The following is a 19,538-nucleotide window of genomic DNA, read 5'->3' as shown; positions in this document are numbered from 1 at the left end:
GATATGGTATGGTATGATATGATATGATATGATATGATATGATATGATATGATATGATATGATATGATATGATATGATATGATATGATATGATATGATATGATATGATATGATATGATATGATATGATATGATATGATATATCAACAAATTCAAAACAAAGTTATACATGTAAACGTAACCTGTAAAATCTATGTTGTATAGAGGTTAACAGATTCTCACCGGGGATTTACACTAGTCAAATCCAGTCTGTATGTAATGTACGGCGTGATGGGGCGGAACAACAGGACGTATCTCTATAGTCTAGATTTACACCATTCAATCTTCGATATGAATAAAGTTTGATATGAGTGCTGGTATGAAAAACATTGACACAGAAGTGAGAAAACACATTGTCTAAAGTGATGTACAGCAGTTTGCACTCAGTCTCAATCTTGAATGATACTTTTAACTCAATAGACAAACCAAAGATTTGATGATGAGTGTGAATTTGAGGGAATGACCAGAAAATACCTTTATTTCTCGAGAAACGTTCCCCTTTAATTGTTGTTACCTGCCCTATAAACACATTTCACTGCATCTGTTGTATTGTGTTTATAGGTTGCATGATTGCACTCTCATGTTTTAACATGCAGAGTGTGTCAATGAACAGACTGGTGTAAGACAGGATTTTAAACACATTCTATATTGATATAATAGGAGTAAATCTGACAAGACTGCAATAAATGAGAAAGGACTCGTGTATCACTGGCTTCATTTTTTTCCATACCATCCCATTGTACTATTTCCTGAGTCCTGCTTGATCTGCATTTATTCAAATCGATGACGTACATAGTTTGTCTAGCTATTGTTAGGTGTAACAACTGTATGTAGCTGGGCAATTTTTTCCAATCATTTAGGGTTAACAGTTTAGGCATATGGTCTAGGGCGCCCTCATGCATCGACCATCCCCTTTCATGCCATTTCAGTCCTACCGCAAGGGGACCGGGCTTCGATATACATTCTCTTCCCACATAGATATTACTATTAAAGGAGTGGTGGTGGTGGTGGTGGTGGTGGTGGTATATACGATATGAGGTTACTATTCCTTTAGACGATAAGTATGAAAATACTTACAATACACACAGATATAACAGATTAACTTGTACATTTCGTGTGAAAGTACATTCAACTTGTAAATAATTTCAGATATACGAACATGCAATCGTATTCGACGTTTCTCTATACGTAGAATATTGAAAAAGACTACTTTATTTATTTACCGATGTTTATTTCAGACAAAAAAAATGTCCTCCGAGTACAGAAGTAGGGAAGAGAAAAAAGAAGAGAGAAAAAATACATACAATATATAGAGGCAGTTATAAGAGATAGTTTAAAAAATCCTCTTTAATACACCAAACATTCTCGTGGAGAAGGATCCTTGTAGCATATATAAGATCTAGAAATCCAGATGAGCTTTTTGTAAGAGATTGTAATAAACTAATGACAAAGAATATTCAATGTAGTTCATAAACTTTGTATATAACATGTTGCACTATAAGCTGTACGTAGCTAGTGCTGTGTAAAATAGACATTTCAAAAGAAAGAAAATATAGTTTTAGCGTTAAATTAATTTTACAAAGTAACATTGCGTTGTGTCCGTGCTTTGGTAACGAAATTCCTTCGTTTTGTTTAACACATACTCTCTCTCTCCCCTTGTCCCCTAACAAACATTCACCATAAATATGATATCGATTACTGACTTTTGACTATTATCAATATAAACATTTAATGGAATTGACAATATATGGTTTATTTATTTTAAAGCACATATTTATATTATATGTTGTATTTCTACATGCTATCATTTGCAAAAGTGGATGTTTTGGTGAGAGTATTTAAAATTGTCATCTTATCTTTTTAGAGACAAATGGTGTCTTCATGTAAAACTAAACGTTCGCTTTCTAAGCTTCTGTAACATTCCAAGACAATTGAAATCAAATCCAAGAAGCTTCTTCTTGCAAACCAAGTCCGCCGTCAGTTCTCGCCTCATCTCCTATAAACATGTTGCGCTTCTCGGCATATAGGCCTACTGGCGGTAGGTCGCCGTCACACAATTTCTTTGTTCCAGATTGAGTGTCTATGTCCGGACTGTCTCCGATATTTTGAACGTGTACGTTCTCAAGATTGGTCGTTTCATCGCAAGTGGCATTATGAGCTGTACAGGTCGGAATCTGTCCATTTGTTCCGTTACGAGCCCTTACTTCGGTATCAAGATCAACACTGACTGAATTTGTATCCGTGGCATCTTTACTGTTGACGTTCCCATCTATGTATCCCTCTTTAGGCTGAGTTGCATTTACTTCTGAAAGTGGTGACTGAGTGTCTCCAGACAGTCCGTCAAACTTTAGATCACCGGTCACCGTGCCAATACTGACAGCAGTTGTGCTGGGAACAATAGATAGGACTGTGTCGGTTGAAGCATAAATGTCGTGTTTTAATTGGTTTGAGTTTTTAAATTCTGTTGTCGAATTATGGATACTCGTAACCTGCTTCCGTCGAAAACTTCGCCTTTCATAGAAAATGTTGTCATCTATGAAGAAATAGAAAGAAGAGTATTTAGATTTGTTATAACGAAAATATCGCTGTTCCAATGTTTCTAGTAAGGGCTAATAAAAGATTAAGATATTATCAGTGGCGAAGGGGGTAATAACGCAGTGGACGGGGCTCGATATTTGAGTTCGGGTTAACAACATCTACGCTTAATTTACTTTCCCCAACAAGGGCGTTTTAATTAGTCGCGTTTAATTTTGTTGTCAATATCGTGTTTCGATATCATCCCACTACTGTAGGAAACTAAAATCTTTTTGAGGGCTTTGTCAGTGGTAGAGTGATTTAATGGTTTATAAAACCAAACTTAATCTCTAATCATGGAGGAATCTCACTACTAATACACCCATGCTATGCTCGATGTGGTTCATGTTATTTAAATAACAACTTGACTTACACTAAGTAGTCCATTCAAACATCGTTACCATGGTTACCATATTACGTTATTTAGATAATACCTAGACTGTCGACAGTCGCTCGCGCCTTTTTCCCCCTACGTTTTATCTAAACTCCGATCCGGCGCAACACTAGTCTAATCGCAAACTGATATCGAGGCCCGAGCCATAAAAATATATTTTCCATGGTTACTAAGTTAGGTAATAAACCTAATACTAGTATTCATTTGAACTAATGATATGTGACTTTGACTTTTACATTATTTGTACATTTCTTTCTTTCTTACGTTGTACATGCCGGAGGTCTTGTCAAGAACCATATTAGTAGTAGTAGTAGTAGTAGTAGTAGTAGTAGTAGTAGTAGTAGTAGTAGTAGTTAGGTAACAGAGATATTACATGTACATAATCTTATGTATATGAATGCGTGATTTGAATAATTTCATTTCGTATCCAATCATAATCTGAAATGTTATATTTTGATTCAGATGGCTACACTTTATACAGTAATCAGTCGCCTTCTCAAAAACTGTCTGCTATCATGCTTCTAATCCGTTCATATTATTAAGTCCAGTTCTGTGCGATTTGAATAATGCTTGGTGACGAAGTGTTACTTCAATCAGGAAGTAAACTACACAATTCTATTACAGCATAAAACACGTTGCATTGTCGTAAACTCGTTTTTATATTTTACAACTAGCACCTTTTGAAATATCGACAAAGAACAGCAATACAGTCATTTATGTACCAAACCGATCACCATGGAAAAAAATATAGCTTGACACATAAATCGAATTATAATATCCCCTCGGGTACGCTCTGAAATTTCTATTCAATATGGTGAAATTTAATTACTGCTATAATCCAAGCAAAGAAAAGATATATACCTTTGGGCCGTTTAATCAAGCGGCAAAATGTCAAGTAGTGAAGAGTGAGTTTGATGAAGTACCAGTATCCACGTCGATAGGCGGGTTTGAATAAACCATAGAGTATTGGATTAACCATAGCGTTAGTGTAGAGAAGCATAAAGGCGATATTCTCCAGGTAGATATTATAGTTGACACCCAACAATTCAAACACCAAAAAATTCTGTAACAGAAATATTGACAACAACATCAACATCATTATTATTGGAGTAATTCGAAACGTCGGATGGCATTTATTGATCGGGACTGTTTTCACTCATTCCTCACACACACACACACACACACACACACACACACACACACACACACACACACACACACACACACACACACACACACACATACATACATACATACATACATACATACATACATACATACATACATACATACATACATATACATACATACTTATGTAATAATAACAATGCTTGCAGAATTTGGTCATTCCATGAATCATTGGCATACCTATCAATTGAACTGAAAGATTCTGTGTTCTATTCTATGATTCTATGATGTTATCGCTACATTAGTTTGCAGACCACATCACCAATTTAAAATAATGATAAACAGTTCTTTGTATCATGTAATCTGCTTTAGTGCTGACTTTTGTTCCAACAAAGCAGGGATGATGATCTCCTCTCTTTGTCTGTTGTGATGCCATGTTCGACATAGCCTTGGGAACAGCTTAATCTTTTTTACCCAGCACAGAATTGTCATAATATTCACCATTCAAAAATAACCCAAAGGGTCTTGCAGTACAATAACACACTATTCTCTGTTTTCAACATGTGCGTATGGTCAACAGATGGTAGTTAATACTTGTGGGCAATGAGAAAAAAACCCGTCTGTATGTTAATTCAAACAAATGCAAGGCCAGTCAAACAGGTCTCTATGTATTTAAACGGAGAAAACTTGGCTAGTTTAGTAGATACAAATATATGGGTCTTTTAATCACTTCAGATCTGAAAGACAGTCTCGATATCGAGGCTAAGACCCGTAATTTTTACGCCAGAGGGAATTTGCGTCCTTTCCTGTTAGACATCACTTGTTTTCTGTTTTCTATGATGTGCTATATTGTTCGTATCGGTGGAGTAACATTTTGGTTAATACTTTTAAAACTGCTCGGAAATATTATGCTCATGTTTTTAGAAAGTTATCTGGTTTTAATTATTCAATTGTACATAGTAATAGTTTCATGTTTGTCAGTTCGTCTATTCGTACTTTCGATTAAGTTTTGAGGACAAAGACTGCCAGTTTTTTTTATAGACAGAATGTGTTTATCGTGTAATCCTATCGTTTCAATTGTTGTGTCAAACGTGAGTATGTTTGTGGAATGTTTGGTGTAAGAGGATTTTTTAAGTTAATCTATTGTGTATATTATTATTTTCCCTACTTTTGTTTAATTCTGTATATGGATATTTTCTTGTCTGAAATAAACTTAAATAACAAAATAAATAATGTCTGTAACATGTTTTGATTGAAATTTCGTGTGGATTTACGTATCTCTCCCATGCTAGTTTACATTGTATCCGCTGGCCGTCATAATTTGTATTACGTTACGTCACCAAGCACGATAAATCGATTCATGTATCAAGAGTGAATCTGCAGAATGGTTTACGTTAACATAGCGTCCTTAAGAAATAAACTACTCTGGGAAAAGTCATTATTTTCATTTCATAGACTGGTGGGTATTTTCTGTTAAAGTCCAAATAAACAATTGGGAAGCGATATCAGAGACATTAGAATTCACTGAAGGAAGAAATAAATGAAAATGAATTGACCAGATTAAATTTGTAACTTGCAATCAAAACCAATTTTTTGCTTTCTGGTAAACGAGTCATTACGTCACGTGACATAAAGACAATTTTGATGTCTTTCAAAACCTCAAGTTAACAATGTCTGATCAACAACCCTCACCAATACAAGCTCTAGCCACAGCTGAGATTTATATCTTTTTAGTTACCATTCTAATTATTTACAATTACAGATAATATTCTCTGATATTGATAATTAATTAGACTATTGGTAACTAATAAGTAAACTGAGTACCTAACGTGAGGCCACGTGTAAAGCTAATCATGATCAAAGAAACACAAAGAAAGTTAACAATATCTAATTAGTATACATTGTCGGTACCAACGTCAAATATGAAATTGTCGTTTCCGATATACTCGGCAAACGTTTGATGGTAATATCCTTTGAAATACTGTTCCTATTCAGCTCAATTTATCGTCATTTTAAAATATATTTTAATCTTTTATGTCCGGTATTGTGGTCAGTCACCGTTCTTGTTCTGATTTTAAAATCTGAAATTGTAAATGCGGTTACAATACTAATAACGAAAATCTGTCACAAAGCCTTAACCAAATGAACATGTGTTTATCTTTGGTCTAATGAGTAGCCTTTATTTAAAACGGTAGGTTTGGTACTTTGTGCATTCAAGTTCAACAGAGACATTGCGGATTGCCTATGAAGTGAATAGCTACATCTGATAAATTCTATTTATAAAACATCACATGTAACTCATCATCAGTCACTATTTCTCAATTCTGATATTTTTATAGAAAAGACAGACTGTCCCGGAGTGTTCCTGACTTCAAAGCAATCCTGGGGATCATTCACCATTTACTAGTAAAATCATTATAGTGTAGTAGTAGCATTTCGACTTTAGACAGTTTCAATTTATTAGATTGTGACTTGAGACGTTGTCCATATTGACCATAACATAGAAAAATAAAAACCTTGCTATGCTATATTTAGCTTCACAGTTTATTTATTCACCTTCCAAGTATTTATATGTTTCTGATATCAAAATTTCGAAAGAAACCAACTCGTGATCATGAATGGCAAATAATGTCGACTTCTGTTTTCTTTTCAGGTGTCAACATCATTTAGTCATCATCACATTTCCCCTTCTTTACTCAGATTGGAAAGCATTCTTATTGTTCTTGATGATTCAACAGTCATTGGTGTTATAAATAAAGGGGATCTTGTTTGGAAGAATGTCTAGTGGTCCGAGGATAGCGATGGTAAATTTGGTCTGTCTCGTTTACGAATACGTTTATTCACTAAATGTTTATTTACTACATACCTGTTAAGATATTTGCCTACTCTGCTAGAATTAGCGATGAGATGGTGATAAGATACGATAGTGAAAGCGGAAGAACTGTTACACGAAATTAAAGTGATGGGCAAACATTTAACCTTTGTAAGCATGTCTAGAGTATTGATCAAGATTAGGGAAGTGGTATTCAAAGGATGGAGTCTGTTTGGCATCCTTCCTTTATCCCTTTATTTACACAACGAAGACAGTGTGTCGAAGCTGCAAAGTCTCCTACGGAAACACAGGTGTCGTTGAACGGTAGCCATGGATACGTGCTCTTCTCTGAACACATCCTGTGAAAAAACTGCTGCAAACATAGTATAGCCTAGGAAATGAGCTTTACTTCAGTCACTTTATCAATTCGATAACATAATGGACCTAATATCTTACTTACCAAGTATGGAGTCCAGAAGATAACGAAACATATTGATACTGCCATTATCAAAATAGCGAATTTCCTCTCCGCTCTCATCCTAGAATCAGCCCCCATGTCTCTCGTTACAGCTCGTCTCTTGATCCTGCATAGGGTAAGTGCTACTGCGACATTGCAGAAAGCGAAGACTGCCAATCCAACAATAAAGATTGCACCATTTAATGTCACTACTATAGCATAATACGTGTCTCCCATATGGGAATTATAATTCAGACACAAGAACCATCCCGGTTTTAAGCTCAGACGATCATTATGAGAAATCACAGTCAATAATGAAGTTGATATACTGAAAATAAAGAAAAATGCCAGGGTGTACATGATTTTCCGCATTGTTACACTCCCACGATAGAAGAAAGGTTTGTTTATTGCCATGTAACGATCTATAGTTTGAATTTGAATGTTAAAAAAAGCAAACTTCCAAAATGCCCATGATAGTGAATATTGCATATCACAAGTCACTTCTCCTCCAACCCATTCACCGTGGGCAAGACTGGCAATACCGATGCCGTGGACCAATACAGTCATCAGCAAATCGCTTGTGGCTAGTGTTCCGACCAAAAAGTCTGGTATTGACTTTCGGTGTCGAACAATCGTCGCAGCTACTCCGATGGACAGTGTGTTACCAAGAATGGAGAATGGAACAACGATGGAGTAATATATCACGTTAACCGTCCAGAAAATGTTGTTAGAATTAAATCTATCATCACCTGTCAAATTTCCACACCTAGTTGATATATCGTCACAAGGGATATAGGTCTCCGATAGATTTCCAGCGTACCATACGGTAGAACCGTCGGTGTCGCTCTGGGTATTGGTCAGTGAAACATTGTTACTGGCCAAAGTTGATGCCGTGTCGTTCCATCCATCAAGGCTGGTAGAATGTATTGCTGTGGTGAGCACCCCTTCGAACATTCTGCTTGAAATGTTTGACACGTTTTGTTCTGAAATAAAACGTCCGTTCACCATAGTAAAATACCGTATGTGGCGAGAGACAGTGGCTTCGTCTGTGATTTATGCACGGCGTTTGTGGAGGTTCTAAGGAATCCTAAATGCTGTCAGAAGTCCAACAAGTGGTGTAAAGGTGTCGCGATCTCCACAGTCTATAGTGATGCACGAAATAACACAGCCGACGTATGGTTGGTGTACTTCTATGAAATGCTCCGTGGTCGATACTATACCGTTACTAAAACTACACCAATACATACTAGTATACACGCTACTGATCAAATGACGTCATACAAAAGACAATGCATGCCTCCACCTATTGTCCCAATATGTAAATAAACTCATTAATTACTTTTATCTCTCTCTATTTAGGTATTTGCATGTTTTGCATTCATAGTTTACACAACAGCAAAATGTGTGAGCGCATATACTGTACATGTAAACTATACAGCACAGACAAAAGAAATATGTTGTCTGTCAAACCTACCAGTGTCTAATGATGCGTGAAAAAGTCACCCACCCTTTGTAGCTATTCACTGCGAATGACATGAGGGCTGTAGTGTAATTGATACTACAGAAACGAAGGATGTCGTTTCTATTTACAGGTTAAAACAAAGACAGTGGGGGGGGGAGACTCATTAAACAGCATATACCTGTCTGTGGTTAAACCCCTGTCACAGTCACAGACACCTACAGGGGAGTCACCATCACGTCTATGAGAGTAGTAACAGTTGTAGAATACTATACTATACTTAGGAGTGATCGGAACTGTCTGAAATTTCATCAGGCAGTTTTCATATTCATTTACTGAAATTATATTAGTTACTGTTATTTATCGATCGATGAATGCATTCCATGTCTATGGCATATCAAGAGTGTAGTTGAAGATAGACAACAAACGATGGATTATAAGTGAACTTTTACCATGGCATGAATGCAAAGAAACTACAACTTTTTCACAACATTCGTTAATAATTTCTTCTTTGTAAGACTTGTGTAAATCAATTGCAATTTATAACTAATTTCACTATACATGTATATTGATTGACAAGACGTGACATCACACCTGGCTTACTCCCACTGTATGTGACATGGTTGTCCATTAAAATATGCGTGATTGTGGATGATGGCCAAAGACAAATATGATAACAGCACTTCCACCACAGACAGCTCTTATGTATGTATGTATGTATGTATGTATGTATGTATGTATGTATGTATGTATGTATGTATGTATGTATGTATGTATGTATGTATGTATGTGTGTATGTCCGTTTGTCCGTCCGTCTGTCTGTCTGTGTCTCTCTCTATCTGTCTCTGTCTAGCTTCTCTCTGTCTGCATGTCTGTCTCTGTCTGTCTGTCTCTCTCTCTTTCTCTCGCTCTCTCTTTTTCTCTCGCTCGCTCGCGCTCTCTCTCTCTCTCCCCCTCTCTCCCCCCTCTCTCTCTCTCTCTCTCTCTCTCTCTCTCTCTCTCTCTCTCTCTCTCTCTCTCTCTCTCTCTCTCTCTCTCTCTCTCTCTCTCTCTCTCTCTCTCTCTCTCTCTCTCTCTCTACTGCTAACCACATTAAAATACCACATTGCACCGTCGTGGATGTTTACTAATGTCATCTATTACAGGGCTCTCTCAGATCACAGAAAAGGCTCACTAAAATGGCAAGCATGGCAATTTATCTTTCCAAACTCCATCTGTCGCTGGGCAATATCTTCCACTCCCATAAATCTTCCGGTAGCTGACTCGCTTTACACGTACCAATTCACATCCACGTAAATTACAAGTGTTTTCTCAGACAACATTTAATGGAAACATCTGACATATAATATATATTATTTATATCAAGGTGAGATGGTAAATAATGCCAAGATTAGAAAATCCCAAAAGACATCAGGTGTTAGAGGGTCTTGAAAGGTAGGGTTTTATATTTTGTGAAGCACTTGGACACGAGTACCGAAACAGTTAGTCTAGCTGCAAGACCTTCAGGCTTTCTTCCGATACGACAAACGACAAAAGGTCGCTATAATATGCACCTGAAAGGTGCATCGAGGGCAGAACGGTGTTCAGTTAACAATCAATCAACGATTACAGTTATTCCGTAACAAACAGCAATTTACAAACGTCACTTTTCAATATGGAGTAAAGGTCAGAGATGTTGTACACTTCACAAATGTAGTGTAGTATATGTCAGATCTTGATGTTCTTGTTAATAGACAGGGCTTTAAATTCTCTCTGAAGGCGTAATAGATTTAGGATATATATATATATATATATATATATATATATATATATATATATATATATATATATATATATATATATATATACATGTATTATATATATATATATATATATATATATATATATATATATATATATATATATATATATTATTTTTATGTATAATAGTTACTAGTATGTTTCAACGTCTATGGTTTCCCTTTGTATACTCGGTCTGTTTTAGCAGATCTACCAGGTGAGATTTTCTAGTTATAGTATGCAACTATGGAAGCCTGATACTCAGTACACAGAAGTTGCTCAATATTGAATAAAATGGGTATTAAATAAGTGAAACCAATCCCTTTACAAATATCCTACCGTCATAACAATCCCGAATTATAACAACAGCAGGTTGTTTCTAGTCTCTATTGTTGTGAAGCATTTTATTCAGTATTTTTAGAAATATAATGTATGTGATATGTGGGCTATGTTTGTAATGTAGAATATTTATTTTGTAGTGTACTATGCCATAGTATAATCTATTATCATATTGTCATAATTCTTAAATGACGTTTTCTCTTTCTCGTTAAAAACAATAACATAATCAAATTGTCTATGCGTTATTAATAGGTGGGCGTGTTTTTTGCTACAGCTAATGATAAGACTTTTAATAGTAAGTGCTGTTACAAATTTCCATTTCAAGCTAAGATGACAAAGCCATGACGCTAAGTACCGACATTGTTCAATAATTATGACAGGCGGTGCACGCGGTGCACGGTGTCAGGCTTGCACGATTTCCGATCACTGCAGCCTGCATGCATGGTTTCCGGTCTACTCGACCACTAACACTATTAACTCCTGTCAATTAAATACCACACTTTCACACCAAGGAAACATGCGTGATTTGATTTTGATTTTAACGAAATGTAATTAGTTTAGACGCTGATTGTTAACCATGGAGGTAAATATAAGGGGAGGTGGTCAACTTATATCTGCACAATGCAAACAGTGAACATTAGTCATTAAAATAAGTCTGTATGTATTGGATACGGTGTAATAAATTTACCTGAATTCATAACACCCCCCCCCCCCCCCCATTAGCTATGTCTTCGGCGGAATCGTTAGAAACCTTCGCCGGCCTGTCACATTGTTAAAAAGTTAACAATCAATCAATTTACAAAACGACAGTTTTCAATATGACCATGGAGGTAGGAAGGACGTGAATGACGTAAAGGTCAGGGGTGTTGTACCATGCACAAATGTAATGTAGTGCACGTCAGATCTTCAGGCTCGGGTGAATAGATATGACTTTAAATTCTTTCTGAAGGCGTAATAGATATGTGTTTTCTTTTAATTCCAAAGCTTGTGGAGTATTCTATTGACGATTCGCAGCACCAGAACGCATGCCCACCATACGACACTAGACATATGTAACCGATGGGGGCGCATAACACTTCAAACATAGTAATTGACACTTGAACCACAAATAACGAAGTATTTGAACTTTGAATAACAGTCCAGATAAAAGCTCACGTGAAATTATGCAAAAAAAACCACTTTAAAATACAAATATTGCATTTTGTGCAAAAAAGATGACAAATAAACTTGTTTAAGTAATACTCATACATGTACATTCACATGTAATGTTGAACTTTTTATTCATATCTCAGAAAGGTGCTTTTCTACTTTCACATCAACTGCCAGATACCAATATAAGAATACAATCATAGGCTGATGTTACTCACATAAATACTATATGCTGAAGTCAAAGTAGAAATACATTTTTTTATAACTTATATAACAATATTATGTACCAAATATAAGTGATGAAATCAATGTGTCCAATCAATGTACATACCAAAGTGTTAATTAATTAAGAGTTAATTTCATGTAGCATTTAATTACCAGCATGAATTTAAATAATAATGAGCACATCTAATATTCATAAAAGAAACAAAAGACTTACTATCAATTGGATATTGTACACCAATGTCAATACATAGCCTGTAACTCTGCACCCATTAACCCCTTTCACTTTGATGGATGTTTTCAAATAATGAAAAGTGAAGTATTTGCTGATTTTTTTACAGGTTATATGGATAATATGGGTGCAATAGTTGAAGTCAGAATGAAATTATTTTGAGAATATGTCTATTCATGTTTACAATTCCTATAGCGTTTGAGTAATCTAGGTAGTGGTTCTCCAATATACTGTTTGCCTGTACATGTTGTAAATTATATAATGTGTTGTATGTGATATACTATAGTGATTTTGCATACAATTGTAACTTAACATACAGAACTATGTTTTACCTGGACAAGACAAATACACTAAAATACACATCTTACAATGTAGAACTCACTGAATTGTTTTTAAGTATCTCTACAAGGAACAAAGAATTGACATCTCATTATTGTCTTATGTAATAACTATATAGTAATTTCATCCTTGAAATATACACAAAAATGTACATACCACAATATAATTTTGACATAATTACCTTACTATTATGGATATGATTTTCCCAATTGTTGGTTTGAAAAATACATAACAGATGGAGTGATAAGAGACACAGATTATAGTTACTATTTCATCTACTCTTGTGTGTGTTATTTAGTTTATTTAGTTTATTTAGTTTACAACAATAGTATGTTCTTCCGGTATATCACATAACTATACAAATATCAAAATCCATGTTTTGAAAGTTAACAATTTAAACCCTGTATTGGTAGAAACAAACTTGACAGAAAAAACATAATTAAAGAGCTTCAGTCAGCTGTAACTTCTCAGTGGTTGTAACCTTTGGATAATGTTATATACAGCTTAATTTTAGTTCTGTAAGCTGATGCTATTGTAGCCTAAAAGATCCAAGTGTTGTTTCCACTTTATATATAATATGCTCAATGTATTGTGTAGTTTAGTGAAACACAGCTATCATTTTGATATTATCTAATCTGAGTTGTAGGTGTACAATTTGTGATTTTTCAGCATTAGCGGGAGAATGTATTTTCAGAGTTAACATGTCATGAGTCCCAGGAAGTAACTGCAGGTTAACATACTTTCCATAGAATTTTCACTTGTAATAGTTTATAGCCTTAGATTCTGAAATTCATAAACTGCTAGACTTTATATTTTTCTATATGTTCAAAACTGACATTTAATGATTCCTTTACAGTAAACTTATATTATATTCTGACATTCTACATAGGTAAGTACACACATAACCATGGTGTATGGCAAGAAAGACGTCTGTAAGAAGAGTAGAAACATTACAAAACGAATCACTTTTCTGTTGACAGAAAATTATGAATACCATGATAATTACTAGTACTGTACAGCCGACAGTAACACCGACATATCTTTGTATTGTACAGTTATTACAAAGACTTAAGTAGTTTGTAAGATACCTGTCATGACAAGCTATCAGCCAGTATTTGAAAAGCCTGATGAGGGCTGAACAACCCAGTATATCTTACAGTCTACAATTTCAAATAGGCAACCAAACAGTTGATTGCTCCATGATGCAATGCATACAGTATTCTGTATGTACATAGGGTATGACTAATGGGGATAATAGTCTCATCTACAGGTAGGTATGCAAACACAATTGTTTTTAATATTTATTGCTTTTTTGTACTGATTACTATTATAAAAAATTACAATATAAAAGAGTTGATCCTTTCGCAAAAAAAAAATCAAAATAAGATTATAAACGGACAGACACAAAAAACCACAATATCTTAGAATCAGTATCCTCTATGCATTGCATCTTGGAAGTGTGTACTTTCATAGTTATTTTAAATGGTATGATTGTATGCATTAAACTTTTCTATTCTTTACATATCTATACTTATACATATATATCTATCTATAAATAGTACGTTAGTTGTGAGATACATTGTTAATAAAATTAGCTACAGTCCACTTATATAATGAGAACTAGTCTGAAAGATAAATGTACTTTTACAAGAAACTATATTCAAAAAACTTCATTTTAATAAACATCGCAAAACAAGTGATGATGCATTGAAAATACCATTATTTTACTTGTCTTTAATAAGATCCTTGAAATTGGATGAAATGGACATGGCTAACAGGAAATAGATTAGAATTTTATTCCACAGCACATATCTAGAGTTCTCTCAATGATTGCTGGGTGGTCACTGACATTTGAGGGGCATTGGTACTGAAAAAAAATGATTAGTATAAAATGACATCAATTATACTGTCATAAGTAGGTGTATACATTCATGTAGACATTGGGACGGGTTGAAAGTTGTTTGTTGCTAGTTGTTAAGATTCTGTCAGTTTTGACCAGTGTAAACCAGTACGGCTAGAACTCTATGCCAAACAGCATGTATAGAACTCTATGCCAACCAGTGTGGATAGAACTCTACGCCAACCAGCATGGACAGAATTCTAGGCCAATCAGCATGGATAGAATTCTAGGCCAACCACCATGGATAGAACGCTAGGCCAACCAGCATGGACAGAATTCTAGGCCAGCCAGCATGGACATAATTCTAGGCCAACCAGCATGGATATAATTCTAGGCCAACCAGCATGGATAGAATTCTAGGCCAACCAGCATGGATAGAACGCTAGGCCAACCAGCATGGGTAGAACGCTAGGCCAACCAGCATGGATAGAATTCTAGGCCAACCAGCATGGATAGAATGCTAGGCCAACCAGCATGGATAGAACTCTAGGCCAGCCAGCATGGATAGAATTCTAGGCCAACCAGCATGGATAGAATGCTAGGCCAACCAGCATGGATAGAATGCTAGGCCAACCAGCATGGATAGAACGCTAGGCCAACCAGCATGGATAGAATTCTAGGCCAACCAGCATGTATAGAATTCTAGGCCAGCCAGCATGGATAGAACTCTAGGCCAACCAGCATGGCTAGAACTCTAGGCCAACCAGCATGGATAGAACGCTAGGCCAACCAGCATGGATAGAACGCTAGGCCAACCAGCATGGATAGAATTCTAGGCCAACCAGCATGGATAGAATTCCAGGCCAGCCAGCATGGATAGAACTCTAGGTCAACCAGCACGGATAGAACTCTAGGCCAACCAGCATGGATAGAATTCTAGGCCAACCAGCATGGATAGGATTCTAGGCCAACCAGCATGGATAGAATTCGAGGCCAACCAGCATGGATAGAACTCTGAATAGTATACAGATAGTGGGCTCACAATTACAATACTAATTTTTGCAAATGACACTATCACAAAGATACATTATTTGTAAAGTAAATATAAGTACTCTTAATAAAGTAGTCTCGAAGAAAAGAACATCATGTTTAAAAAATCTTTGGATGATTGGCTGATAGGAAAAGTTATACTACGATGTACAAATATGATAAATTTGCATTTTCAACTACACTTCCACCAATTACAACACATTTTAGAGTTCACATCATTCTAATGACAATGGCAAGATTATCATAACTGGCAGTCAACAGATAGAAATGTAGATGAAATTTTAAAGACATCACTAACCCTGTATACTTCATTGAATATTTATTTGGTTTTCATTTTCCATGTCAGGCAAATTAAAATATTCAAAACATAAACTGACCATATTATATAATTTCCAAATAACGTATATTTCATGAGATGATCTAGTGTTCAAATATGTTATTTATTTAATGACTGAAGAACAATGCAGTATGTGTACTCTTTTCCATTTTGCTCATATGAACTATGAGGGCGCTGTAACAAATGTCGTGTCTCACTTCTAGAACCACAGTTTTCAATTTTTACATTCAATGACAGATGTCATTGTGTGACATTTAGTATGAACCTAGTCTATTACAAATCTTTTGAACAAGGAGTTGCCGGGTTTTTGTTTATCTAGAATTTTTTTAAACCAACAACAGTTGGAGAAGTGAAAGCTAATTTTATCACAGCCCAGATTGAGGATATAGTAGCTTCTGTAAAAACTAAAAGCATTGCAAATAAGCAAAAAACATAAACTACTAACTATGATTTATAAAGTCATTCAGAGTTTGTTGTGCTATCTGACCTCTGACCTTAGCCTAATGATCGGATTGTATGTCTTGTATTTTAATGTTTACTTTGATCTTGACCTTGTTTACGACCTCACTTCTTGTTCTTGTCCCAATGCAGTCAGTAGTACTCCCATCGGTGTTCTTTTCAGTCCGAATGACTCTGCTGTCGTGCTGTATTTGTTCTTAATGTTTCTCAATCTCAGGGATGCATGCAGGAAAATCACTAAAATATAAATGAAAAGAATCCATGAAGAATACATATCAGTTCTGCACTCAATTTCACCAAATTTGGGTGTATTAAGAATGGAAATTAACATTACAAATAGTATAATGACCTAAAAGTATAACTTTGAGTCTTTTCCAATGAAATAACAGCAATCCATGCTATAGTTAGACATCTTTGATAATATCCAAACATTAGGTACCATTTCCCTTGAGACCTAACATTTTAACCAATATACACATCATTCAATAAGCTAAGAGCTCTCGACTATAAACTGTCAGTCTTGTTCACCCTATGATAGGTGGCACTGTTTACAACATTTCTCTTGATTTAATCTTACACATAAGTTGATATTCTAAGGTAGGATTACTACACGTCTACCCACCTGTCAATGGCAGGGCCACACCCCACAAAAATACCAGCAGTGACCCAAAGATATAGACAATGAAATATCCAACAGCTAGAATGGCAAGTACACAAAGGAATGTATGATCCTGTTTGAATCGTCTCACTTGTCGTTTATTCTCACTTAAATAAATAAAGCCGGTAAAGGCTGCTGCCACGGATCCAAGACCAAGCAACATCTGAATAGGATGCAGACATCTGTATAGAAAAAGTATATTAGGAAAATCTCTATTAGTTTTATTATCTGGTTTCTCAGTCATTTGAATCTACAATCGATAGGCGACTATTCCAAAGTCCTTTTCATCATGTCAGTACAAGTGCTTTTAATCTTCTGTGGTATAAATTATGATTTGATATGAGATTTGCAAGGACAGTCCATTTTCATTTTCATTGCATTACGCATTGAATATATTAGATGTCAACCCAATCTGAGGTAGTGTACACTCGCTGTTTCTTTTTGGCTGTTACGTTTACTGTCATTTGTTCTTTTGTAACTGTTCATTACATAAATCTGAAATAATACCATAGGTTTACCCAAGCCACGCAAGAGCGCTGAGTGAATTCACTCAACCAATGAAAATGAATAATACACCAAAACATACGGGTACAGTACTTCTGAGTGCTCTGTTTGGAAAGAGCAAGTGTAAGCAATGATGTTATTGTTATTGCTTGGTCGTTCTCTTTCTTTCAATTTCAAACGCTGAGTGTTATATTGTATTAGGAAGGACTGATTCTGGTTGGCTACTCCTGAGTACGAGATTGGGTTCAGGGAAAACCTATGGTATTGTGTCAGATGTATGTAACAAGCATTCACAAAAGAACAAACAACAGTAAAAGTAACAGCAAAAAAGAAATAGTAAGCATACCCCTACATCGGATTTTAATCAGATTGATGTCAACCCACTTGTATTCTGCCAAATCATATTTAGTGAGGACAGACCTAAGGAGAAGAAAACATGCAGGTAACTATTCCCTTTTATAGGAACTATGATTGCCATCTAAGTGGTGAAATGTACTGCACAGTTGTAGATTGCATATCATCATTCCACTAACTGTAGAGATTGTTGCCTCAGTGACCTTAGATGACATCTAAAAATAATCCATGAGTAAAAATAACAGCTGGTGAGATCAGTTTACATTGAATATCTATTTGAGTTAATTACCACAGTAATGCACAACTATTCAATTGCTATTTTGAGTAACATTTTTATCACTTGCTTCTTGTACACGATAGGATTTTGAGTTTTGTTTTATGGTTGACAACATATTATACTGTGTACAAATGTTCAGTCACCATATTTAGAGATTATTATGACAAGAAAATACAAATATTATAATTAGGTAAAAAAAAATGAGATAAGCAAAATTTGACAGTTAAAGCTTTGCTTCTGCTGACAATTTGAAAGAAAATGTTATTTCTAATTAGTATATACTAATATATATTTATGTATTGAAAGTATTTTAAAAACACGGACTGAACCAAAAAAAATGTAAAATCGTTTTTAAAAAATCGATAGCATTTGCTGTTCTAAATACCATTAATTCTATTTGTACATGAAATTGTACATCAAAGATTTGTAACCGTGTGGTTGGAAGATGAGCTCTTCATGACATAGATGTAATAGTGAAACTGTTACTGTACATCCATGCTGCCACCATGTCCACACAATCAGTCTGTTGTCAGTGTTGATGCTTTCCTATTTCTCGGTAACGCCCATTTTCATTATTTGCATCAATGTTATATATTGCCTTCACGTGTATTTGTGTGCGTTCCTTTCGTTATGCCTCGAGTTAAATGTTGCTATTCAAAATGTAAGAAAAACATAAATGTTGTAAGAACTCACAGGATGACACGAGTATAAACACACTGCCTAATGCATATGCATATATAAGTTACATTATCAGTCACTGTTGTGTAGTCTGAATATTTGTAACAGCTTACCCAACTATCAGAAACACGATAATAGCTGTGAGGAAATAGTTGGTTTGGTAGTATATGAGATTATTCACAACTCTGTTATTCCATCTTAATGGGTCGTTGAAAGCAGGGGCCTGGAACCGTGCAGATTCTCCCAAAAAATCCTTGAAAGGTCGAAGATCGGGAACCTTAACGTCATTCATTTTGGAGGAAATAACCTTTGACATGGAATGGTTAAGTTACTCAAAAATATTATTAAATTGCATGCCGGGAGAATATAGTTTTACCGGATAGCTGCGTAAAAGTTAAAACTATGTGTACGACAGTATTTGTATAATATGATATCACAAATTAAAATATATGTAGATCAT

General features: G+C 35.3%; 1 protein-coding gene across 1 annotated transcript; it reads right to left on the bottom strand.

Annotated features, from left to right (window-relative positions):
* Window positions 1–12,271: 12,271 nt before the first annotated feature.
* Window positions 12,272–19,370, bottom strand: LOC144453656 (PRA1 family protein 3-like). The gene is made up of 3 exons (XM_078144987.1): window positions 19,192–19,370; window positions 17,230–17,447; window positions 12,272–16,844 (listed from the first exon to the last, which is right to left on the bottom strand). The coding sequence occupies exons 1-3, from the start codon at window positions 19,368–19,370 to the stop codon at window positions 16,705–16,707; spliced, it is 537 nt and encodes a 178-aa protein (XP_078001113.1). The 3' UTR covers window positions 12,272–16,704.
* Between the last annotated feature and the right edge of the window lie 168 nt (window positions 19,371–19,538).

The sequence above is a fragment of the Glandiceps talaboti genome, chromosome 1 (genome assembly GCF_964340395.1).
Source record: "Glandiceps talaboti chromosome 1, keGlaTala1.1, whole genome shotgun sequence".
NCBI lineage: Eukaryota > Metazoa > Hemichordata > Enteropneusta > Spengelidae > Glandiceps > Glandiceps talaboti.
Note: the sequence above shows the minus strand (reverse complement) of the source record. Positions and strands in the feature narration are given on the sequence as shown.